Below are 22,631 nucleotides of genomic sequence, written 5' to 3'. Positions count from 1 at the left end.
TTCATATATATTCATCTTTCATTACATATTCTTCTTTGGGTTCTTCTTCCAACCATGTAAAAATATAAAAACTGCTGTTTGCTCACTTATTCCCAAACAGGCTAGCAGGCCAGATCTGACCCTCAGATTGTAGCTGGCAGACCCCTGTTCTAGATCAAACGAGATCTGAAGGAGTGTAAGCTCTGCCAATGTGAAGCAATTAGGAAGAACATTCCCCTGGAATGCGGTAAAGTTTGAATCAAACAGACTTTGGAGAAGAAATATTCTCCCCTCTGAAAGAGTATCTTCAAAGCAACTGCAAGCTAAGATTTTCGAGTAAAGAGGTCTGTTTTAATAAACACGTAGGGCTGATTTAAAATTAGCAGCCAGTGTTAAGGCACACACAGAGAAACAATTTGTTCTCTTAAATGAGCTCAAGGCCATTCTTAATCTGTTGTTTAGAGGATCTATTTCCAGAGAAAATCCTTTCTTTCTAGATGATGCAAATTCCACCAGGCTCCTCCCTGGGCCAATTTTCACCTTGAAGGCATATTCAGACAAGTGAGTGTTTTGTGTTTTGCTCATTTTAGAGATAAATGAATAGAGCACATTCTATTTTAATTGAGCTTAATAAACTATTTCTCCCAGGGCCTCAGTCTTTCCTTCTATTCAATGAGAGACAGTTTTGCAAAGACTTGGTGCCTTCCTCAGGTCAGCCTTACTTGTGCTGTGCTAATTTATCTCTGACCTTTCTGAAGCGGTTTATGTAATCTGATTTGAGCCCTGGAAACTGACAAAAGCCCCAATATAAAACAAACCTTCCAGAGGAGACTGAGGACACACAAAAAGGAAGGGAGTCTAACAGGAATAATTTTCTCAAAATACAGAAGGTTGGGCAGCTCAGACCAAGGATCCTGAGAATAGCTGAAGGCTGTTCCTTCTGCTCTCATCCTTAAGATGAGAGACACTTCAGCCAAGACAGAAACTGCAGCCCGGAGCAGTACTAACCCATACATGTAGCATTTTCTAAATCCACAGGACACTGATCAAGAGGAAAACACCATTTTCAAAGGACAAACCCAAATATGCAACAAGGCAAAATAAGAATCATATTGATTTTCTCTTGGTATTTCGATGGTAACAGGACTGCTCAGGGATGCGGTGAGTGATGGCTCCAGGATGGCTTTGGGGCCTCCACGGTCTCCCAGCCCTGGCAGTGGCTTTGCCATTTCTGAGCTCACAGATGGAAAGCGTTTCAGGAATGGCTTAACTGACCCCATCTCTGTCATTATTCAGACCACGCCCCTGAACTGGAAAACCTCACCGTGACCGAGGCTGGCTGGGATGGCCTCAAACTCAACTGGACCGCAGCCGACCAGGCCTATGAGCACTTTGTCATTCAGGTGCAGGAGGCCAACAGGGTGGAGGCGGCTCGGAACCTCACGGTGCCCGGCAGCCTGCGGGCTGTGGACGTCCCGGGCCTCAAGGCTGCCACCCCTTATAGAGTTACCATCTACGGGGTGATCCGGGGCTATAGGACACCAGTGCTGTCTGCTGAGGCCTCCACAGGTACCTTGCCTTTCTGTCTATAGCTTCTGCTTTTCCCAACAGGAAACTGCCCAAGGATAATCAGACGTAACTGGCTTTCGAACACACTTGAATTCCCTAAGTTAGAGCACTGTGGTACCTAATAATGGGAAGAAACCAGGCTGTACCACTCCTGGGGCAGCTTTCACATGCACACCATGTGAATAACACCCTTAGGGGCTGTACAGAGCCCCCTCCTGGGGACTATACACATGGCCCCCAATGGCAGGGACCTTTGGCTTCACGAACAGGCTCCCTCCTGGTGAGGGATGTTAAGGCAATTCCTTAATAAAATAAGATCACAAATGCTTTCCTATACTTCGCTCTCTTACTTAGCTCTACTTATCAAATTTAGGAAGCTGCGTGATGCACGTTTATCTAAAGAAAGTCATTTTTTTAAAGTGATATAAAGCCTATTCTTTTGCTAAGGAGTCCCTGGATCTTGGTGTGTGATTTGATCATTAAACTAGTTCTCTGTCCTTCTCCAGGAGAAACTCCCCATTTGGGAGAGGTCACGGTGTCTGAGGTGGGCTGGGACTGCCCTCAAACTCAACTGGACAGCTCCGGAAGGAGCCTATGAGCAGTTTCTCATTCAGGTGCAGGAGACTGACATGGTCGAGGCAGCCCAGAACCTCTCTGTCCCGGGAGGACTGAGGTCCGTGGACCTGCCTGGGCTCAAGGGAGCCACTCACTATACCATCACCATCCGCGGGGTCACTCGGGACTCCAGCACTGCCCCTCTCTCTGTTGAAGTCTTGACAGGTATTCCACACTAGTTCACTAATTTGCTTTTTCCCACTGCCTGCTCATGAGGGATCAAAGCTCTTCCCTGCTCTAAGCTGGGTTCAGCCCCTCCCACATTGGAGGGAATACCAGTGAATCATCCCTGCTTCCATCCAAATGTCCTGTCCCTTATTTGGCCAAGTCCTAGCCTTAGCATGGTAGCCAATTCCAAGGAAAATTCCATCTATTCTTCTTTTACATAAATTAAGAGGTGACTCCTCTTTCAAAGTAAGTTTCAGTCACAGTATCTAAGAAGTTGGAAAGCACATTCTACAAGTGGAAAAAAATAAAAACATTGATCTGAGCTCATTTTAAAAACACAACAAAAGACTCCCTATAGTCCCATTTATATGTCAAGAATAGAAGTTATGAACAATTCCTAGAACTATCTTGCATTCCCAAAGGCTGAAGAGAAAAACCCTGGCTTTAGTGCCAACAATTAGAGTGTGCTCAACACCTGCTGTAAATCAGGCGTCTGTATCAATGCTAGCCGGACAACTCATCCCAACCATATCCAAAATGCCATCTCACCTGCATCCCAGCTTGCCATTGCCTTTTGTAGTAACTCAGCAACTCTGTGTCCTTATGCAGAGCAGGTTCCAGATCTGGGAAACCTCACGGTGAGCGAGGTTAGCTGGGATGCCCTCAGACTGAGCTGGACCAGCCCCGATGGGATCTATGAGCAGTTTGTCATTGAGGTCCAGGAGGCTGACCAGGCCAAAGCAGCTCACAGCCTCACGGTTCCTGGCAGCCAGCGCTCCGTGGAAATCCCAGGCCTCAGGGCTGGTACCCCTTACACAGTCACCCTGCATGGCGAGGTCAGGGGCCACAGAACCCAACCCCTTGCTGTGGAGGTCATCACAGGTATACAACCCTCCTCCCAGACCCGAGACGTGATTGAACCAGCCTCTCCTTGGAACAGAGAGGACTCCCCATGTGTCAGGGCCTTATCGCAGAGCTCTGGGCAGGCAGCATGAACATGAGCTCTAAGGTCTAGTTTGGAATTCCACCTTACTGGCCACTCTTGGGTATGCCATTCTATATCTCTGAGCCTTAATTTTCTCAACTTCAAATTGGAGATAATACTCCTACCTCAGAACACTGTCATGAGCAATAATGAACCAAAGTGCTTAGCAAAGCACCCATCCATAGTAGATTGTGAATGGCAAATAGCTAAATTTATCAGACAGTTACGTATCATAGTATAAATAGCATGAACAGGAGGACTGTGACACAGAATAGGGTCTGAAGTTTCTGGAGAAATTTTATCATGAGTGGTCTTAGAGTCACCAACTGCCATCTGTCTTGCGGTCGGACCTCCACAGAATAACCTTTGAAAAGATCTGTCATCTTCTGCTGAAATTAGCCAAGCCTTTCTCCTTAACAGACCCCTGAGACAGGGCTATTTCCAAGAAAGGACGGCCACATTTGACTTTAAAGTTTTTGATTCAGTTGGAGAGGAAAAACAATTCATCTCAATATGTCCCCTGAAAATATGCGGCTCCATCTGTTACAGAAAACTCTGTGCTGGTCCGGAGGCTTCTAGAAACAGGTTTTAAAAGGGACATGGGAAAATGGGCCTGATATGGGGGAATAGGGTTTTATGCTGGGCCTTAAACCCAGTGCCCTTCTCTCCACACATCCTGTGTTTTGAAAACGCCACCCAAATAACCTAATCAAATGAATTGGTTTTTCTTGCTCATATATACCAAATAAACCTGGTCCCTGCTAGAAACTACTCACAATTCCCCAAATAAGAAAAGTAATGTTGTAATACACCTCAACTGGCCAGCTTATCAATGGCCTGTGCTCCTTGGAATATCGTCCAACCAAACAAGAGCAAAAGGGGCCTTTGAGACCTGTGAGATCTAGGTATAGCATGCTAATGACCTCCATCTGTAGTTTGTAAACTTTCGTTTTTAGGAGAATTCCTTCTGCATGTGGAAGCTTACAAGGAACCCCACTATATGACAGATAAATGAACAGCTGTTCTTGTGAGCTGGGAAGGAGGAGAGGGCTGCCTGCCTCCATGTCCCCAGCTCGGTTCTTGCACAAAAGCACCAAGTCTGTGTGGAACACAGTCTGAATACGGCCCCTCCGAAAGGTCAGGTTTGACCAGACTCTCCTGGTGCGCTGAATCCTAGAACACCTGAGAACAAGTGCATCAGACCTTTTCGGGCTGAAATCTTGCAGATATTTTCTTTTATGATGTCAAATCCATGGCCACCCCAGCTTTAAAAAGAGAGGTAGGGAGACTGCATTTAACATCCAGAATTCAAACTTTCTAAATCAGCAATGACTACCTTAAATTTACTTCCTCCACTGTACAAAAATGAATAGCTGGCCCCACTCAATGCCATTTGCTATGCAAAACATAGTCACTTTTAATTAAGAGCAGGCCCTCATTTCACACAAACAGCCTTGCTTTATGATGCAGACATTCCTCATTCAGACACAAAGTACAATCAGGAGAAGGTGGGAGGGAAATTGCCAAGCCAAAAATCTAATACAGAACCGATGATCCCTGAGAGCAAAGTCCCGAGATAAAACATCAGACTTGCCCAAACCTGATTTGCCATATGTCATATGCCCAGTAAGATAGTCTGTGGCCAAAACAATGAGATGATCTCTCAAACGTCAAGTAATGAAATGAAGCAGGTAATTCTCTCCCACATGACCGAGAAATTCCAAGGGGAAACATAAAAACAGTGATATACAGTCAGTTCTCCTATCCGGGGCATCCACATTCACTGTTCAATCAACCTCAGATTGAAAATATTAGGGAAGAAAATTCCAGATGGCTTCAAAAAGCAAAACTTGAATTTGCCATGTGCTGGTAACTATATACGTAGCATTTACATTGCATTAGGTATCATAAGTAATCTAGAAATGACTGAAAGTGTACAGGAGGATGTGCATAGGTTATCTGCAAATATTATGCTATTTTATATACATACTCAGGTTGTTACTTTTGGGAGTCCTGGTACCAATCTCCCAAAGATACCTGAGGAATAACTGTATATGTTAGGCTGTCACTTGTCCAGCTCTCACTCTGTGTCACGTATGTGTCAGATATAAACTCAGAGGTTTACAAAAATTATCATTCAATCATCATACACCCCAAAGAAATGGTACTGTCAGCTCCAATTAAAGGTGAGGAGAGCAAGGCTCAGAGATGAGCTGGGTGACATGCCCAAGATGACGCAGCTAACGAACACCAGTGCTGGAATTCTAACCAAAGCTCATTTGCCCTCAATGCCTGTACTTTTAACTAATTCCTACTTCCCTTACCCTGACCCGCAACCCACCTTTTTTATGTGCCCTTTAGATGCTGGTCCTGCGTGATGCTCAGAGACCTCCCGGTGGGTTGTCAGTGGTCCTGGGGGCCCTGCCACCTCAAAAATGAACAATGTAGATGTCCCCCTTTCTGACCGTCTTCAACTCCTGAAGGCGGCTGTGGCCAGATTACCACAGCTCAAACTGGAAATGCCCCAAGACCAAGAACATACACACACACACACACACACAAGAAACTCTCTTGCCCCTTTCTCTCTTCCCTAGAGCTGGGCTTGGGACATGTAGTTTCCTCGTTCTCGGTTTGCAGGACTGACAAATTCCTCTCTGTCCTTCTTCAGCGGAGCTCCCCCAACTGGGAGACTTAGCCGTGACCGAGGCTGGCTGGGATGGCCTCAAACTCAACTGGACCGCAGCAGACCAGGCCTATGAGCACTTTGTCATTCAGGTGCAGGAGGCCAACAGGGTGGAGGCGGCTCGGAACCTCACGGTGCCCGGCAGCCTGCGGGCTGTGGACGTCCCGGGCCTCAAGGCTGCCACCCCTTATAGAGTTACCATCTACGGGGTGATCCGGGGCTATAGGACACCAGTGCTGTCTGCTGAGGCCTCCACAGGTACCTCCCCCTCTCTGTCAATGATGCTTCCTCTTCAAGAGATCGTGCAGGGCGTCAGCTTCTGTCCGTCTCTAAATCCTTTCCATGTGCTGCTGCTGCTGCTGCTTAGAGACATTCCTACGGGCTGCGCCTTGGTCCAGATGCCTGTGACATCTCAGGAATGAACGTGCAAATGCTGCCTTCTCTGACCTCTAGTCTCTCCCAGACTGTACCTGTCCAATCCTATAACTACATCTCTTCTGAATGATGGCTTTCCATTTCATGAGACAGCTTGATGATTTTAATTCTCTTCTCCAGCGCTAGGATGTAACTAAAAGTCGATCCTCCCCGCGTAGGTGAGTTCTGGTGGAGCACAGATTATTTACTTTAGGGAGTCTTTTTCACTATTTGGAAATGGTGCTCCACTATCCCGAATCCCTCAAGGGTATAGGCACTGTGGGTCTTGCCTTTACAAGAAAGGTTTTAATTTAAATGTTTCTTTAAAATGCATTGAGTATAATAAGAGAACTGAATTACCCTCCTCCGGGCAATTCTCTCAGATACTGAGTCATTGTTAGAACATCAAATTAGCAAATAACTAGACATAAAAGGAAAAAAAAAATCACACAATTATGACTGGAGACGGTACCAAAGAAAAGGCCATTCATTAGCAGAAGTACACACAGCAGCATTTGAAGCAAGGAATAACCCCGGGCTATGAATGTCAAAGATCTGATGCCCTTTTTGCTCCTTTAATCGAGAGTTGCTCCCTGGACCACTGGCCTTTGGATGGCAGCTCCCAGCCGAGGCCCAGGAGGGTGCATTATAGTTTATTCATCACTCTGCTCCAGTGACAAAGCATTCAGTGTTTCCCCAGCACTGGTTTCCACGGCTCATCTTCCCATGCGCCTCCATTGGTTTGAAGCTGGGCAGAAGCTTTGCATATGCCTGCCCACTTTCTGATAATTACTGCAGCTAAACTTTCATGCAGACCTGTATGTCCTAGCTGATTCTAGCAAAAGCATAGCTCTGCACTTGGGCCTCAATCGTTTCAGTAACTCTCGCTGAGACAAACATACAGCACAGGCAACTGCCTCATGAATAGTGATCCTGAAAGGCCTAAAAATCGCAGCTGAGGCTGCCCTGGAGGGACCCAGGGCTCTTTTATCCGACATCCACAAACCATTCTTTCTCAGACAGCAGAGAAATCACCCATCATTTTTGATCTTTCCTGCAGATCTTGTGGTTTGGTTGTTCTTAGTATTTTTATGTTTTTTTTTTTTTTCTTCTTCATAATGATAGCAACATTCTTGCTTCTGACCAGTTGGTCTGTGGGGAGGACAGGCCATAATTCCATCTGACCTGCATTCCACCAGATCTCTTGGGATGGGAAGGACTTCTCCTTCCTTGCTAGGGAAGTAGCACTAGACTTTCAAACCCTCCTGCTGCCTGCCTTCTGCGTTTTATTCCTGTTACTCAGAGGAGCACTGGTAGGATCATCTCTGAGACAAAAATGTTATTTCTTGGCCGAACAGGGTTCCCTGAAGCCCTTGTCTTGGCTCAGCTTTGTTGGTTGGCAATGCAATGCTAGCCTTCTTGGCCCACAAAGAAGCAGTTAAGAAAGGACAAGCTATTTAAACAGAATATGAGAACAGCTGGCCCTTGTCAGAAGTATGATGGAAATACCAAGAATTACACTGACAAATTGCCAACTCCCTTTAAGTCACAATATCAGAGGCCTCGAGGTACCACCTAGGGAGGGTAATGGCGTCAGAATGATTTAGTCGTCATCTGAATAGATGGGAGATCCCTGAAAGCAAAGGATGTCTGCCGGAGAGAGCCAAGTACTCGTGGTCTCTGGAGTGCAGTTCCAGAGACTGGAAGCTGCCAGTGCTCATATCTTTTGACCGATGGCCAGCATCCCTGAGGTGCAGCTTCCAGAAGCATCTGGGCTTCAGCAGAGCAGTTCCTGCTGCCATCACTCAGCGTGTCTCCTCACATGCTGGATCTCGGCCAGGCCCTGATCATGTGTGGCAGCTCCAGAGCAGGGAAGTCTAATTGCCATGCCTTCCTTCTTGTATTTTTCTTTTTAACAAATCCCCGTTTCCTCTCCTATTGGCACTGATTGGTAACATTGCTTCATTTTGCCCTAACCCTGAACTGTCAGATCTTTCTACCCGGCTATGGTTCTATTAGCAAGTACAATCTTAAAACACAAGCCCAGTGATTAACACAGATTTATTTGTTTCTTCTCTCGTATCCCTCCTTTTTCAGCCGGAGAACCCGAAATTGGAAACTTAAATGTTTCTGACGTCACTACTGAGAGCTTCAATCTCTCCTGGACAGCTACTGATGGGGCCTTCGAGACCTTTACCATTGAAATTATTGATTCCAATAGGTTCCTGGAGACGATGGAATATAATATCTCTGGTGCTGAACGAACTGCCCACATCTCAGGGCTACGCCCTAGTAATGATTTCATTGTCTACCTCTCTGGACTCGCTCCCAGCATCCAGACCAAAACCATCAGTGTCACAGCCACCACAGGTACATGCACGTTCCCCCATTCCTAACACCCTCTCTCTCTCCAGAGTCTTCTTTGCAGGGTGAAGCCACTCCTTACACCCACTGAAGCACAGACCACAGGACACTAACTGTTCCATGATACTAGGCTGGAGCTCTATTTAACATAACTCTCTTCCAACAGCAGCCCAAATGGTGACTTTCCTGATTTATCGCTGACCAGGACATTTACAGCATAAAATGTAGTTTGGTCCAGACTGCCATATGGAGAAAAGAATTCTCTCCATCAGTAACACAAAAGTCATAAATGAGAACTGTCCTTGACTTGGAAAGATGTCTATATTGGTAAAAGAGGCCTTAAAAATTATATTTTGTGTTATCCAACTATCTTTGTCTTCCTAGTGCCTTTGAATTCTTAATATCCAAACATTTCAATGATTTAATGAAATTAAATTGGTGCTGTTTTTTTCCCCTAATTGGGAAAGTGATGAGAAAGGGCAAAGATTATTCATTCATCACATGAGTGCAGGATGAAGCCATGCTTTCCAGACCTCCCCAGTTCCAATGCCACCGCTAGAAGAAAAGACCAGAACATGCTGGCTTGCTCCCAAAACAGTGAATGGTAGATGGCAAAAATAAAAGTAGACTAGGCATGTTTAAATAAGGAACTTGGCTAACAAAAGAGTGAAGTGCTCTCACTAAATCTGTGGTATCTGTGACACACACTGTCGGAGATGCTCTCTGGAATGCAACAAAAGAGAATTCTGTATGAATTCAGAAAGGAGAGCCTTGTCTACTTAAAATAAGTCTTAGCACATTTTGGACAATGCCCTCTCTTGATAGATAAAGTTAAACATCACAAACTGAAGCAAAAAATAATTTTTGGAATCTTACTAGGAAATATTTAATTATTTAATAAATAAATATTATATTTACTATATTAAATATTTATATTATGTATAGTTTTATTATAGTAAATTAAATGTTTTATTATATTTATTATATTAAAATATTTATTTAAAATATTTTAAATAATATATTATTATTATTTGTGAAATAAACACAGGAAAGTTTCTTCTTCTTGATCACAAAAAAGGGTTTCCAATTCTAGGGGAATTCAGAAAAAGGGTTAACATTGTAGTATCAAAATTATCTATCATTTAAGTCACCCACAGCTGAGGGAGGGTCTGTCCTCATTCTACATGAGACTACAAACTGTCATCAGTGTGGGCCACAGGAGAAGCAGAGAGCCAGCATTACCAAGTTCTCATTTCAGCCAGATGAAAGGATACCAAAGCCTAGGGAAGAAAATTAGCCAGCCAGATACATTTGCTTCTCATGGCCCAAGTTGATTTTCAAACTACGGCAAGTTCCTTTACCAGAGGGTAAAGTCTAAAACTTTATGTATTTAGTCTTAACAAATTTCGATTTTGACTCTCAGTAAGTGTTCTAAATTGACTCGCTTTCATGTTTTTTTCTTCTTGCTTTAGTAGCCGAACCTCTCCTTAGCCACCTCACTGTCTCAAATGTGACCTCGGGCAGTGTGTCCATCTCGTGGAAAGCTCAGGAGTCTGCCTTTGATAGCTTTCTTATAGACGTTAGGGACTCTGACCACCTCCAGGAGACGGTGGTACATTCTGTGCCTGCAGCGTCTCGCAGCTTTGTCATCACCAACCTCAAAGCTTCTTCTAACTACACTGCCCGTCTTCAGGGGCTGATTGGCGGGCAGCGTGCTCAGACCCTGACAGTCCAAGCAACCACAGGTATTTCCCATGATGGCTTCTTCATGCTCCTTTGAACTTCCTCTGAACAGTATTCCAAAAAATCACCCCCTGCCCATTTTTCATCCTCCTGGTTCCTCCCGATCCTTCTCAAATTTGAGAGAGCCACTCAAATCAGGGCTTCAAAGTTTTGAAAAGAAAAACTCTCCCCCCAAATTAAGGAACTTCTGTGTCAACCTCTTTTTCCTAAATATCCACTCACATCTGGAGTTGCTCTGTTTGTTTGTATAAAGTTAACCTGACTTGCTTTGGTTGAATTTCTAAACCATCCTTTCATCTGATCTTGAATAATCTTTTCCAGTTCCCATTATCATCTGCCTGTGGTTGTTCTAATCAAAGTTTGCCTATGTCATATTCAAAGGGGTGTGTGCATGCCATCATTGGTTCCTTGGTCAGAATGATCTATCTTCTCTTTCTCTCCACCAAGATTTTAAATGTGGTGTCACTAGCATGCAGAGAAAGAGACCCCAAAGTACACCCCAAGACCCACCTGAAAGGACCCAGTGGTCTCATCTTATTCTGGAAACTTTCATTTGCCTGCATTCCCTACAAGCAGATATCTCTTACTTGACATTTACTCTATCAGCATGTTTTGTCATCCACTGATACCTGTCACAAAGTGTCAGAGTCTTCCTTGTCCAAATCTTGGTGCATGTGGTGAACATTTAGAGCATTAAGGTTTTGAAAAAGTCCATCTTTCCTGGAAGCAGACAGCATGTCAAGGAATTGTTTCAAAGGGTTAGAAAAGGTGAGAGAAAAACACCCCCAGGTTGCATGGAACACTGACTGGACCCTAACCACAATTCTCTGAGGTTCCTCTTGCATCTTGCTTTTCATCTTGGTTGCATCTTTTGGGAGACAGCTAGAGAGTAAGCTGACCTTGAGAACCTAGGCCTTACTCTGCATGGTAAATGTGTCGGCACCGCCAGTCTCTCTGGTAGCACGAAAAGAGTCCTAACATGCATCCTTAATTCGGGAGATTCCTTCCACAGCAAAATATAAGGAAAAAGCAGATGGAGTCCCATTTGGAGGATTTCACTTTTTGTGTGATGGAGGTAATCAGCCAATGCTGTGGCTGAAAATTATAGCATCACTAGTTTCTTAAACTAATTGCTAAGCAGGAAATCAAATCCCATGCCATTATTTACGGCTATGTTCTGCTTCTGAGCCAGATTCGTTTGTCTTTGGAGACTTTATGGCATCGAGTTATGCTGTGCAGTTGCCCAGGTAAATTTATCCAAATGAGCTCCTTCTTTCCTCCAAATACTGGAGCTGCAGCAAAACAACTCCCAAGTCCTTGGAAGAAATAATCTGCTTCTTCCCAACCCTAAATCCTAACCCTAGTATCTCAGTCCTCCAGGACTGTCTTCTGTCTCTAAAATATAGTCTGGACTGAACTTATTTTAATGTCAGCATTATTTGATAAATGTGCATTTAGGCAGCCAAACCATATTCATCCCAGTTGAAACTAGCAGTATAGGCTGCCTACATTAAAAGTGAGTTGCTCTCATCACTGATTATCTAGATTTTAACGGGTTAAGAGAAACTTAACCTCAGTAGAACCATTCATCTGTCCAGATTATCCAGTAAGTGAATTTCATAATCAGAAAATGCAAAGCCTAACTTCAAGCTTTCCTTTAATTTTTACATATACCAAGAATTTTTAAATGGAAGACATTTTCAATTTTCCAGTATTTACGGTGAGATGTAGCTTTCTCTATGGATTATACATTTGGATTTCTGAATACCACAGAGAATTTCTCTTGTGTGGATATTAGCCTTTAATTTGTACAGTCCAATAGATCAAAGAAGACCAAACCAGGAAACTCCAAAGTAGCATTTTCTAAGGTATGCTAGGTGGCGTACCAGCAACGTGAGATGTTACGAGAATATTCCTCAGAAAGAGTATCCATTAATCAATAAGTTTATGAAATGCTAGGCTAAGCAAAATTAAGTAGGGTTTCTTTACAGAACCAGCATTCCAGAGCCTTTAAAATGCTAGTACACTTTGTGAATATGGTGAGATATAAAATTCAATATAATGTGAACCTATATTTTCTTGGAACATCTTACAGAGCTAGTGTCCCACGACAAACCTTAGAAAATGTACTCTTAATACATCTGTACATTTACTCTATCTATTGCTGTAACGGCTTCTTCGCTCTTCCACATATGTGACTAGCAAATGGTCATGACTCTACTTAAAAAGAATGCGAATCCACACCTGCAGAGAAAGCACTAAATTCCCTAGCATTATACTCAGTGCAGGTGTGGACACAGCCTAATACACTGCCTTTCTGCAAATATTTGGAGGGGTTGATACTTTCATGCTCGGTGACTACATTCTGGAGAAATCCTCTGCTTCCTCTAATAATGTCTCTCTCTCTCTCTGCCCATGTTCCCTCCCCTTCAGAGCCAGAGCCACAGTTGGGCACGCTAAACCTTAGCAATATTACTCCTGACAGCTTCAACGTGTCATGGACCACTCAAGCTGGGCCTTTTGCAAAGATTGTTATCAATGTTAGCGATTCTCACTCGCTGCATGAGCCCCAGCAAATCACGGTCTCAGGAGACGCTCGGCACGCTCACGTCACGGGCTTGGTGGAGAACACTGGCTATGACGTTAGTGTGGCAGGGACCACCTGGGCTGGGGATCCCACCAGACCCCTCACTGCCTTTGTCATGACAGGTACTCCTTCAAAGGTTCTCGCTTGTCTGTTCAGAATTCTAAGCCGGAAAAAGGGAGGAGAGGGGAAATTCTAAAGGGAAACTCAGCCTAAAATACAATCTCCATTCCATATGTAAATTTCTACGTGAAGAAAGAGCAGACACTCTTGTAAACAGGGACCTTCCATTGCCACTCTTAGGCAACGGATATAGTAGGCTCAATAGTTGTACAAAGCTGCCGAGGAGTTCTGGGCCCAGTTTTACAGGGTGTCTGAATCACAGTTTGGAGACTCTGGCTGAAGAGTAAGTTCTAAGTTAGCAATGGCCTAAGGCAGGAATTCTGTCCATAAATCATGCTAGGTAAAGCAGTTCATAAACCACCTGCCCCAGAAGTAAAATAATTTATCTTTTTCTTCTAAAACAATTACTTTTTCTTAAAACTGGCATCTGTTAACAGATTAATGAAGGTTCAACCTAAGATAGCAGATAAATCGCAAGTTAAACCATACCCATTCATTAGACTCAACTTCTTACTTTTCTCTGAATTACATAGAGAAATGGTTTTCTATTTCCTTTCCTGAAATTATCCTAAATCAATGGCAAAGGCTGCAAATGGTGTCAATTTACCAAATCTCTAGCCTCAAAAATATTTAGAAGTCTCTTGCCTTCCACTAATGATAATTTTTAAGAGACCAACTCTGCTGGCTGATTTGAACATTAAACCCCGCCTCTCTTGAGGTCTAAATGGCTATAAATCACTATTTATCTATATAAATAAAATCTTTTAATAAGTTTGATTAAGTATTTAACTGGAGGCAGCATGGTGTCCTAGAAGAGTGAGGATTTTGAGATCAGGCCTGTGTGGTTTGTAATCCTCTCCCACATCTTTTTAGCTACACAACCTTGGCTGGTTCTTCAGTTCTCTGAATCGCAATTTCTTATGTATGAAGAGAGGGTACTCACAGGCACCTCTGGTTAGCCTTGTCTCAGGGATTAAATGAATCTGGTAAAATCCAACCGCCTGGCGCCCAGGAGGCATTTACAGATGCTGGGTCCTTCCCCTTCCTCCGAACAGGACGAGGAAAGTGGGATTCTTAAATACAAGCACCAAGACTAGACAGAAACAATAGACCTCTGCAGTCTTGACTTCCCTATTATTTTCAAGAGAACACTGGACATGTTTCAACTTAAGATCCAAGAGTGGTTATATTTTCTGTCCAGTTATCTAGTGTGAATTCAGTTGTTTAGACTGTCTTCAAACGTGGAACAGGGTGGGGCAGGGCGGGGAGTAGCCACGAGGTGGGAACTCACTGCCCAGGAGGGGAAGCATGGCCGGCCACAGGTCCCACCAGGCCCTGACTTGTAGCCTCTTGCAGGACCTCCCACAGAACAGAGAGAAGAAAGGGAGGCTGGGAGAGCTGGTCTTGGGAATCCTAGATCCAGTTACAGCATTGTCTCAGCTAATCCCCGATGTGAAAAGACTCTGCATTCTAAAGGAAGCATATTTTTAAAAGAGAGAGAAAAAAAAAAAAAAACCTGAACATTAGGGACTATAAATAGCAAGCTTTTGATGGACTAATGAGTCTGCACGCCCTCCAAATTCCCTGCTTTGATGGCGTGGAAGAGTGTAGAGGCCAGTTATCAGAGGAAGGCGCCACTTATCTAAACAAACTCTGCAACAGAACTCGACACCCTTGTACTGCAGACAAAGAAGCTTGTTTGCACAGTATATGTGATTTCATCTTTGCCTTTGATAGAGTTATGATTTAGGGGAGATCTTTATTTGGTTAAAAAAAAACAAACCTCAAAACAAATACCACGTAGTTCAAAATAAGTACAGGAAATCCAAGCCACGACAAAATTTAAGTCTCTGCATAGGGGATAAGGGCATTCATTCATTTGTTCATTCAGTCACCAAACATTTCTTTTTTAAACTTTTTTTTTTTAACATTCCACTGATTAGACTCTGGGCATTAGCGTAAGGTCATTTATCTCTTTGAATGCTCCTATTTAGCTGTAATGAAAAAGAAGACTCTAAACTAGATGTGGCTAAAGCCACCTTGGCTGTGGAATTCCCATCCTCCTCCCCCCTCTGATAAAAAATAAACACATTCACCACTACTGAATTTTGTTTTGCTAGAAGGGAGGAGCTGGACCTTCTCCACTAATCCTGCTTATGCCTCAGGTTTTGCCAGCACGGATGGCGCTGACTAACTAGACTTTTGCTTAGGGTATGGAAAGAACACTAAACTTGGAGTCAGATGACCTGGGCTGGATCCCAGCTTAGCCACCTAGTGGATATGTGATCTTGGATAAATCATTGACCTCTCTGTCTCCTTTGCTGTCATGGAGGAGAAGAGAGGGTAGTAGTATCTAGTTACAGTGTCATCGTGAGGACTCAACTGGATTCAGGACATGAAGCCTTGTCAGTTGAGAAGTATGGACAGAAACTTAGCTGATATAAGCTCACTTCTTTGAGGAATCCCAGTGTGTGAAAAGACCCCTTGGCACCTATGAAATAAGAATGCCTGAGACACAGATGTTTGCTGCATGATGAACAAATGATGATGACAGAACTTACTCAAGATCCAAGCATGTCCTTATCTCCTAACTTTATCCAGGAAAATAATCAGCAAAAGAATTAGCAAATCTTAGTATTCCTTACTAGGCCATAATTATAATTGATTCATTTGGACACCTGAAAATCTCACTTCCTCCTTGCATCTCAGCTTGTGAGGATGTATGTCACTAATTGGCCTAATCAACTTAATTCAAAACATGAATCAGATGTGAAATAGAAACATACGGAACACACCGAAAAGGAACTACATTTAAAAAAATAAGATTAAAAAGCTGATTTCCTTCAAGACCACAGGTTAGTGGGAAATAGACAAAAGGGTCCAAACCCAACACAAGATACTCAGTTTAATAAGGAAAAACTCATGACCTTTGGAGTGAGACCAAGCTAAATCCCTGCTCTAACACATACTAGCTCTGTGACTTTGGCCAAGTCAACCAACTTCTTTGAAGCTCAGTTTTCTTACCTGTATAATGGGAATAACATCTATCTCATAGGCTTGTTAAGAGATCTACATAAGACAGCATCATCTGGCACCCAATAAGCTCTTACTAAAAAAGCATACAGCACGTTTGATGATTGATGGGTATCTGTCAGTGCTCGTGGAGGCTTGTGCTTTCTCAGTAGAGTCAGTGCTGCTAACCTGAGTTGTTTTCACTCCTCCCTTCTTTCAGAGGCCCTGCCCCTTCTGGAAAACCTAACCATTTCCGACATTAATCCCTACGGGTTCACAGTTTCCTGGATGGCATCGGAGAATGCCTTTGACAGCTTCCTAGTAACGGTGGTGGATTCTGGGAAGCTGCTGGACCCCCAGGAATTCACACTTTCGGGAACTCAGAGGAAGCTGGAGCTTAGAGGCCTCATAACCGGCATTGGCTATGAGGTTATGGTCTCTGGCTTCACCCAAGGGCACCAAACCAAGCCCTTGAGAGCTGAGATTGTTACAGGTATTTTGGCTCAAGTGAGCCATTTTCTCCTCTTCCTGGTTCTCTTCCATGTAATCCATCTTCCAGATCATCATGGTTTTAACATCCTCGTCCGTGTTCCCTACTTAATCCACAGATGTGGCCTATTCTTTATGTTCCCCCGACACTCTTTCTTGTCTTGTGTCTCTAATGAGCACGCCCCTTTTCCCATTCCAGAAACGAGAAGGTCGAAATGTTTCCACTTGGTGTCCCGAATCCTTCAGACCATGTCTTGCCTGTAGCTCTGTGTGCTTATTCCACGTCCCCCTCGTCTGTGTTCATCCTGGCTGGTCCCCAGCTACATTTCAGCCTTCTCAAAAGAAATATACCAATGAGTATATTTCAAAAACTTACTACGTTTGTCATCTCAAAACCTCAAATGTGATCTTGACAAACTTACCAGATGGGCTTGTCATTGGAAAACCAACTATGAACTTATATTGGTAAACACTAATATCACGGATATTCTTCAACACAGACTAAATCCATAATTTTCTCAACACTAATAATTCCTAAAAAAATACAGCATTAACAACTTTAACAGCAAGAATCTGTGTTTCCCAAAGTCTCTAGAGATTATATCTCCATAGAATTTTCAAAGGTTCTACTCAGTGAAGAAATTCCATGTTCAAATAAGTTTTGGAAACAGTGAGTTAAACATAGTTTAACAGGGCCCTTGACCACAAGCCTTTACAGAACATCCTAATGTGCATGCTTCTCTCTAAGAGGGACTTACCCAGGCAATATTTCCCAAACTTATTTGACAATAGATACCTTTTAGGGAAGATGATCAAACAGGAAGATTTTGCTCTGAGTATACTTTGGGAAACTCAGTTCTAAATTTACCTTGACATTGAGTTTTGTCTAGTTAAGGCAATCCAAGACTATACCCTGGGTCTGAAGTATGTAGCACAAGAAGTTCCAAGTCTCAGTTCTACCATCTGAACACTTACTGAATGGTTAACAGAAAGCAAGCCAGTCAAGAGTAGAAGCCTTCTTTAGTAAAGCAGCTCCAAGAAAAAACCAAAAAGAATATAACATTTATAACATTTTAAAAGCCATTTTGCTCAGGATCAAGGGAAATATAATTAGCAGTATCATCATGAGCAGCTCTACAGATCGTTAATGCTGGTTTATTTATCTTTTCAAAAAGAAAAGAAGAAGGTCTCACAGAGGATGGGCACTCAGCCACTGGAAGACAGAGAGCAAATGTAAACAAGTCTCTGGCTTTGAACTTGTTTAATAACGCATGGGAAGGGCTATTGCTGAGTCCAGATGTGGATTTATAGAATTGCTTTTAGACAAAACTCACATATGCAAGCAGCCACTTGGCTTGTATTGAATGTGTCAACTCCATCTTTCCCCTCTTCTAGACCTACTAAATATGTTCTTATTGAATAATTTTATTTTTGGCATCTCAGGACATTTCTATCTCTGAGAAGCAGGGCATCACTGCATATTGATACCCCACTGGAGAGAAGACTGCACAGGCTGGTGAATGATGTTCTCTCTCCTCCTTCCACCATTTTCTCCCCCTCTAGAAGCCGAGCCGGAAGTTGACAATCTTCTGGTTTCAGATGCCACTGTAGACGGTTTCCGTCTGTCCTGGACAGCTGATGAAGGGGTCTTCGACAGTTTTGTTCTCAAAATCAGAGACACCAAAAAGCAGTCTGAGCCACTGGAAATGACCCTACTTGCCCCCGAACGTACCAGGGACATAACAGGTCTCAGGGAGGCCACTGAATACGAAATTGAACTCTATGGAATAAGCAGTGGAAAGCGATCCCAGCCAGTCAGTGCTGTAGCGACAACAGGTACCGTACATAAACCGGAGAGAATAGAGGAAAACTCTCTTTTCTTATTCTCACAGGGCTGGGAAACTACAAGAGCTCTGTATGCAGACAGGCGTGCATTTGAATATTGACTCCTGATTACTGACTGTGTGACCATGGATAATTTGGTTAAGTCTTTATGCAAAAAGAGTATGATGCCACTGACTTAATAGTGTTTTGAGGATTAAATGAGATAATTCATGGAAAGCCCATAGAGAGGGCCTGGCACAAAGCAAGGGCTCAGCAATTGAGAACTACTAACATTTTCATTATTGTCATTAAGACAATCATTATAATCATTGTTTGTTTGTTTTTAAATTCCAAAGACCCTTCCGTCTACCTATTATGTTTTATCCAGAGATGTACTTCCTTATTCTTTGGTCAAATGTTCACACTAGGCAGGGAATACTGGAGAAGTGGTATCCCCACCTATAAAGATTAAAACTTATAAAATGTTGTATGTGAATAGTCAGTACCCTGATCAAGAAGCAAAAAAGAAGAAGCTGGCAAGGCTGACAGGCTGCTCTTCACGAAGTTCACTGATTTTATTTTATACTCATAGCAAATCTAAAAGGCACTAAGGGAGAAATGAAAATCCTTGCCAATATAAGCTGTTTCAAGGAGAAAAAAAAAAGATGGCTAATAATATGACTGTTTAGAATAATAATACTAACATGACTCTTTAAAGAGAAAAGGAAAGACCTTCAAAAGGGAGGGTGAATTCCTTCAGGAAACTGAGGGAGAGAAGGAAATACAGAGTTCTCAAGAAACGGCTGCTTCAAAGAGGAACCAGAAGAAAGAATCACAAAACAGGGAGAGGTAAAAGGGACCTGAGAAATGAAGTAGCCCAGATTCTTCAGTTTAGGCACGAAGATCTGAGACCCAGAAAGATGAAGTGATTTGCCTCAGGTCACACAGCCAGATCTCGGGTAGAACCCAAACACCAACTGATTTTAATACTATTAAGTAGAAGCAGGCTGGGTGACAGACAACAAACAAACATACATGCTTGCCATCTCCGACCGGCACAGAGCACTTACACTACCCAAAACCTTCTTCCCTTTGTCCAGAGATGAGTATTTTGTGATTTCAAGTTTCAAGACCTAATAAGCTCCAGGAAGCCACCTGATATCAAGAAGCCATAGTGATAATCAGTATTTGCAGATGTGGAGGAAATGCTGAGATCCAGGCAGCAATTCAGTCAGAGGAAGTACCCTGCTTCTTATTAACACTGACACCCTATCTCTGGGACACAGGCCCTTGTCTCCTCCTCCCCGTGGGCTTCCCATAAAACTGCAGATCAGAGGCAGAGCCTGATTTTGACCCTGGTTTATAAACACTGTTTTTCAAAGTTTACTTCTGATCACTGATTTTGTTTGGCTTATCTTTTTTTCTAGGCCTTGCAGTTCTAAAGCGGAAAGAGAATGAATAATCATAAGATTTTTTTTTTTTAAGAACAAAAGAAAAGGCTCTTTAGGATAGCCCTTTCTTTGATTTATTTCTCTGGGGCCTTGTATTTCACAGCCAAAGAGAAGTCTGTCTGTGTCTGTGTGCACATGTGTGCCTGCATGCCTGTGCTCTGGTACTTGGAGAGGACAGGAGAGGTGACTCTTGAACACGGCAGATGTCTAATTCACCTCATCAGCTTCACAGAGTTTCCATTTTGTTTTTCATCCTTTCTCCTTGTAAACCCTCCTCTGTGATGTTCTGTTCCTCTTTCTCCTTGTAACAGCTGTTTCAGGTTCTCCTTTCACCCCCTGAGCACAAGCTGCCAGCCCTGAGTGCCCCAGGGGCAGGGAGGTTGGTCAGAGGCAGTGCAGCCTAGTGGTTAAGCCTGCAGCCTCTGGCCAGATCCCTTGGAGTCTAATCCTTGCTCTCCCTCTTACCGCTTACCTCTCCTTTCCCCTCTGAGCCTCGGTCCCCTCATCTGGCCAAAAGAATTAACTCAAAGGTCTGCCATGAGGTTTATGTCAGATCATGAAATGTCGAGTATTTAGTTTCCTTGCCCATTGTAACAGTATTAGCTATTATTATGTTTGGGTGATTTAATGTAAATTTCATTTTTTAATGGCCCACTTGGTTCAAAATTCAAAAGTTAAAAAAATGATATACAATGAAGTGTCTATTCTACTGTGTCCCTGCCACATAGTTGCTCTATCTAGAGGCAGCCACCGTGGAAATAGTCTATACAAACAGACAAGGTTAGACAGAAATATATGTTCTTTTTTTCTGACCTTTTTTTTGGCACAGTGGTTAACATACCTACTCTTCCACCCATCGGGGTGTATGTGTGTGTTTCTTGCTTATTAACAGATCTCAGAAAAATCCCATATACCTTATTTAACTATTTCCCTATTGACGGACACTTAGGTTGTAAGTTGTTTGTTCCTCTATCAATCTCTGCATTTTTCAGTGGCTCCTCTTCCCCTCCATGATTTGAGCCACTTCTTCAGAATAGCCATGGTCCCTCTTGGGGAGCCCAGAGTTGCCAGGAGATTCTCTTGCCTCTGGGGAGTTAAATGCCAACATGCCTCTATGTACCATCTGGAGGATCCCCAGAATAGACAGAAAATAGTTCAAAATCCAACAACAGAATAAGATGACTTTGTCATTCTCTTCTGGAGGTTTCTAGAACTCACCTCAGGGTACTGAGGACCCTGAAATGCTTCTTTAACTGGCCCCATCGCCACCCCCAAACATATACCCCTGCCACTCCCTTTTACCAGCAAGGTCAAGACAGCTATCAAGGCCCCTTCTTCCAGCTCCCAGAATGTGCCCCACTCCTGCCTTACTTCACCTTCCCAAGCCAGGCAGCCTCCCAGCCCCTCCACTCAGGTCCAGTTCAGATGCACTTGAAACCAAACACCACAGAGCTGCAATGGCATTGTGTCTGCACAGACACCTGCCCAGTAATAAATGAACTAGGCTCTTTATGCTTAGTGCCTTTGACTCTGACTCTCACAAACTATAAAGATGATAACCACCAATTATAAAGCACTTGCTTCCTGCTACATACAGCTGAAAACTGACACACTTTACCTCACTGATTCACATGACACAGACAGACCCAGGTGAGTGCCACATTCAACCCCATTTCACAGATGTGCAAACTGAGACCTAAGGGACTTTTTAGCTGGTAAGGCCAGAATGAAATTCAAACCCAGGTTGGTGTACCTCCAAAATCTTTCTCTTAAATCACACCAGCTACAGTAACTGTCCCCTTAGTTTAGCACAGGATTCACACATATTAAGTATTTGATAAAAATATGTTGAAGGAAAAATAATTTTTAAATGATTGTCAATGGTTACATTATTAAAGATATGTACCCCAGATTTTGGGAGGCAATGTTTTATGCCAAGAACAGAGAGAAGTCCTTTTCAACCAGCTAGAAACTTTTGAGCAACTCCAAATGTTTCCCTAATGGAATTTTTATTGACAACTAAAAGAGTTCACTTGGAAAGAGAGACAAAGGCATCACCTCTCCTGGATCTCCTCAACTTTTCAGTAGGTATGATTTAGTTGCTCTGTGAGGCTAACATTCAGTTTCCCACTGACCTCCATGGTAGTGCTAGAGAATTGTGGTCCCTATTTATGGCAAAGGGACACATGCTAAAATAACAGACTTCCACACCTAGGAAGGCCTGTTGTCCAGAAACACCATTGCCCCTTGAATTCCACCACTACTGTGCCACTCTTCAGATTACACATGGCTATCTTTCTGCTGTCACTGTTGTCAAGCACATCCCTCAGGACTGAATGACAGATGCAGCTACTGATTCTTATGGTTTCTAAGACAGGGCAGATGATATCACCATTTTGCAGATGGGAAAACCAGGATCTAGAGAGGAAAGCTGTGGCCACAACATACATCTTCTGCCCTAGTGAGGCTCACAGTCAGTGAAGGCCTGAATGGACCAGGCTGGCAGTAGCAGTGTCCCAGTGCCTGAGTTTACATACCTCATTGGGTTTTTTACTCAGCTTTCATCTAGATATTTCCTGGGGGCTATCTCAGATTGTAGGTGGCGAATGGAGGAAAAAGTCATATGGG

General features: G+C 43.3%; 1 protein-coding gene and 1 long non-coding RNA gene across 2 annotated transcripts in view; one reads left to right on the top strand and one right to left on the bottom strand.

Moving 5' to 3' along the window:
* Nucleotides 1–22,631, bottom strand: part of LOC116663239 — a 133,412-nt gene that overhangs the window by 8,103 nt on the left and 102,678 nt on the right. The gene's annotated exons all lie outside the window — the stretch shown is intronic.
* Nucleotides 1–22,631, top strand: part of TNC (tenascin C) — a 91,048-nt gene that overhangs the window by 47,780 nt on the left and 20,637 nt on the right. Inside the window, 8 exon segments of the mRNA XM_032478278.1 lie at nucleotides 1,276–1,548; nucleotides 2,055–2,104; nucleotides 2,106–2,328; nucleotides 2,941–3,213; nucleotides 5,985–6,257; nucleotides 8,511–8,783; nucleotides 16,460–16,732; nucleotides 18,292–18,564. Coding sequence (XP_032334169.1) covers nucleotides 1,276–1,548; nucleotides 2,055–2,104; nucleotides 2,106–2,328; nucleotides 2,941–3,213; nucleotides 5,985–6,257; nucleotides 8,511–8,783; nucleotides 16,460–16,732; nucleotides 18,292–18,564 — 1,911 coding nt within the window.

This window comes from Camelus ferus, chromosome 4 (genome assembly GCF_009834535.1).
Source record: "Camelus ferus isolate YT-003-E chromosome 4, BCGSAC_Cfer_1.0, whole genome shotgun sequence".
In the NCBI taxonomy this organism is placed as follows: Eukaryota; Metazoa; Chordata; class Mammalia; order Artiodactyla; family Camelidae; genus Camelus; species Camelus ferus.
This window is presented reverse-complemented; position numbering and strand designations above follow the sequence as displayed.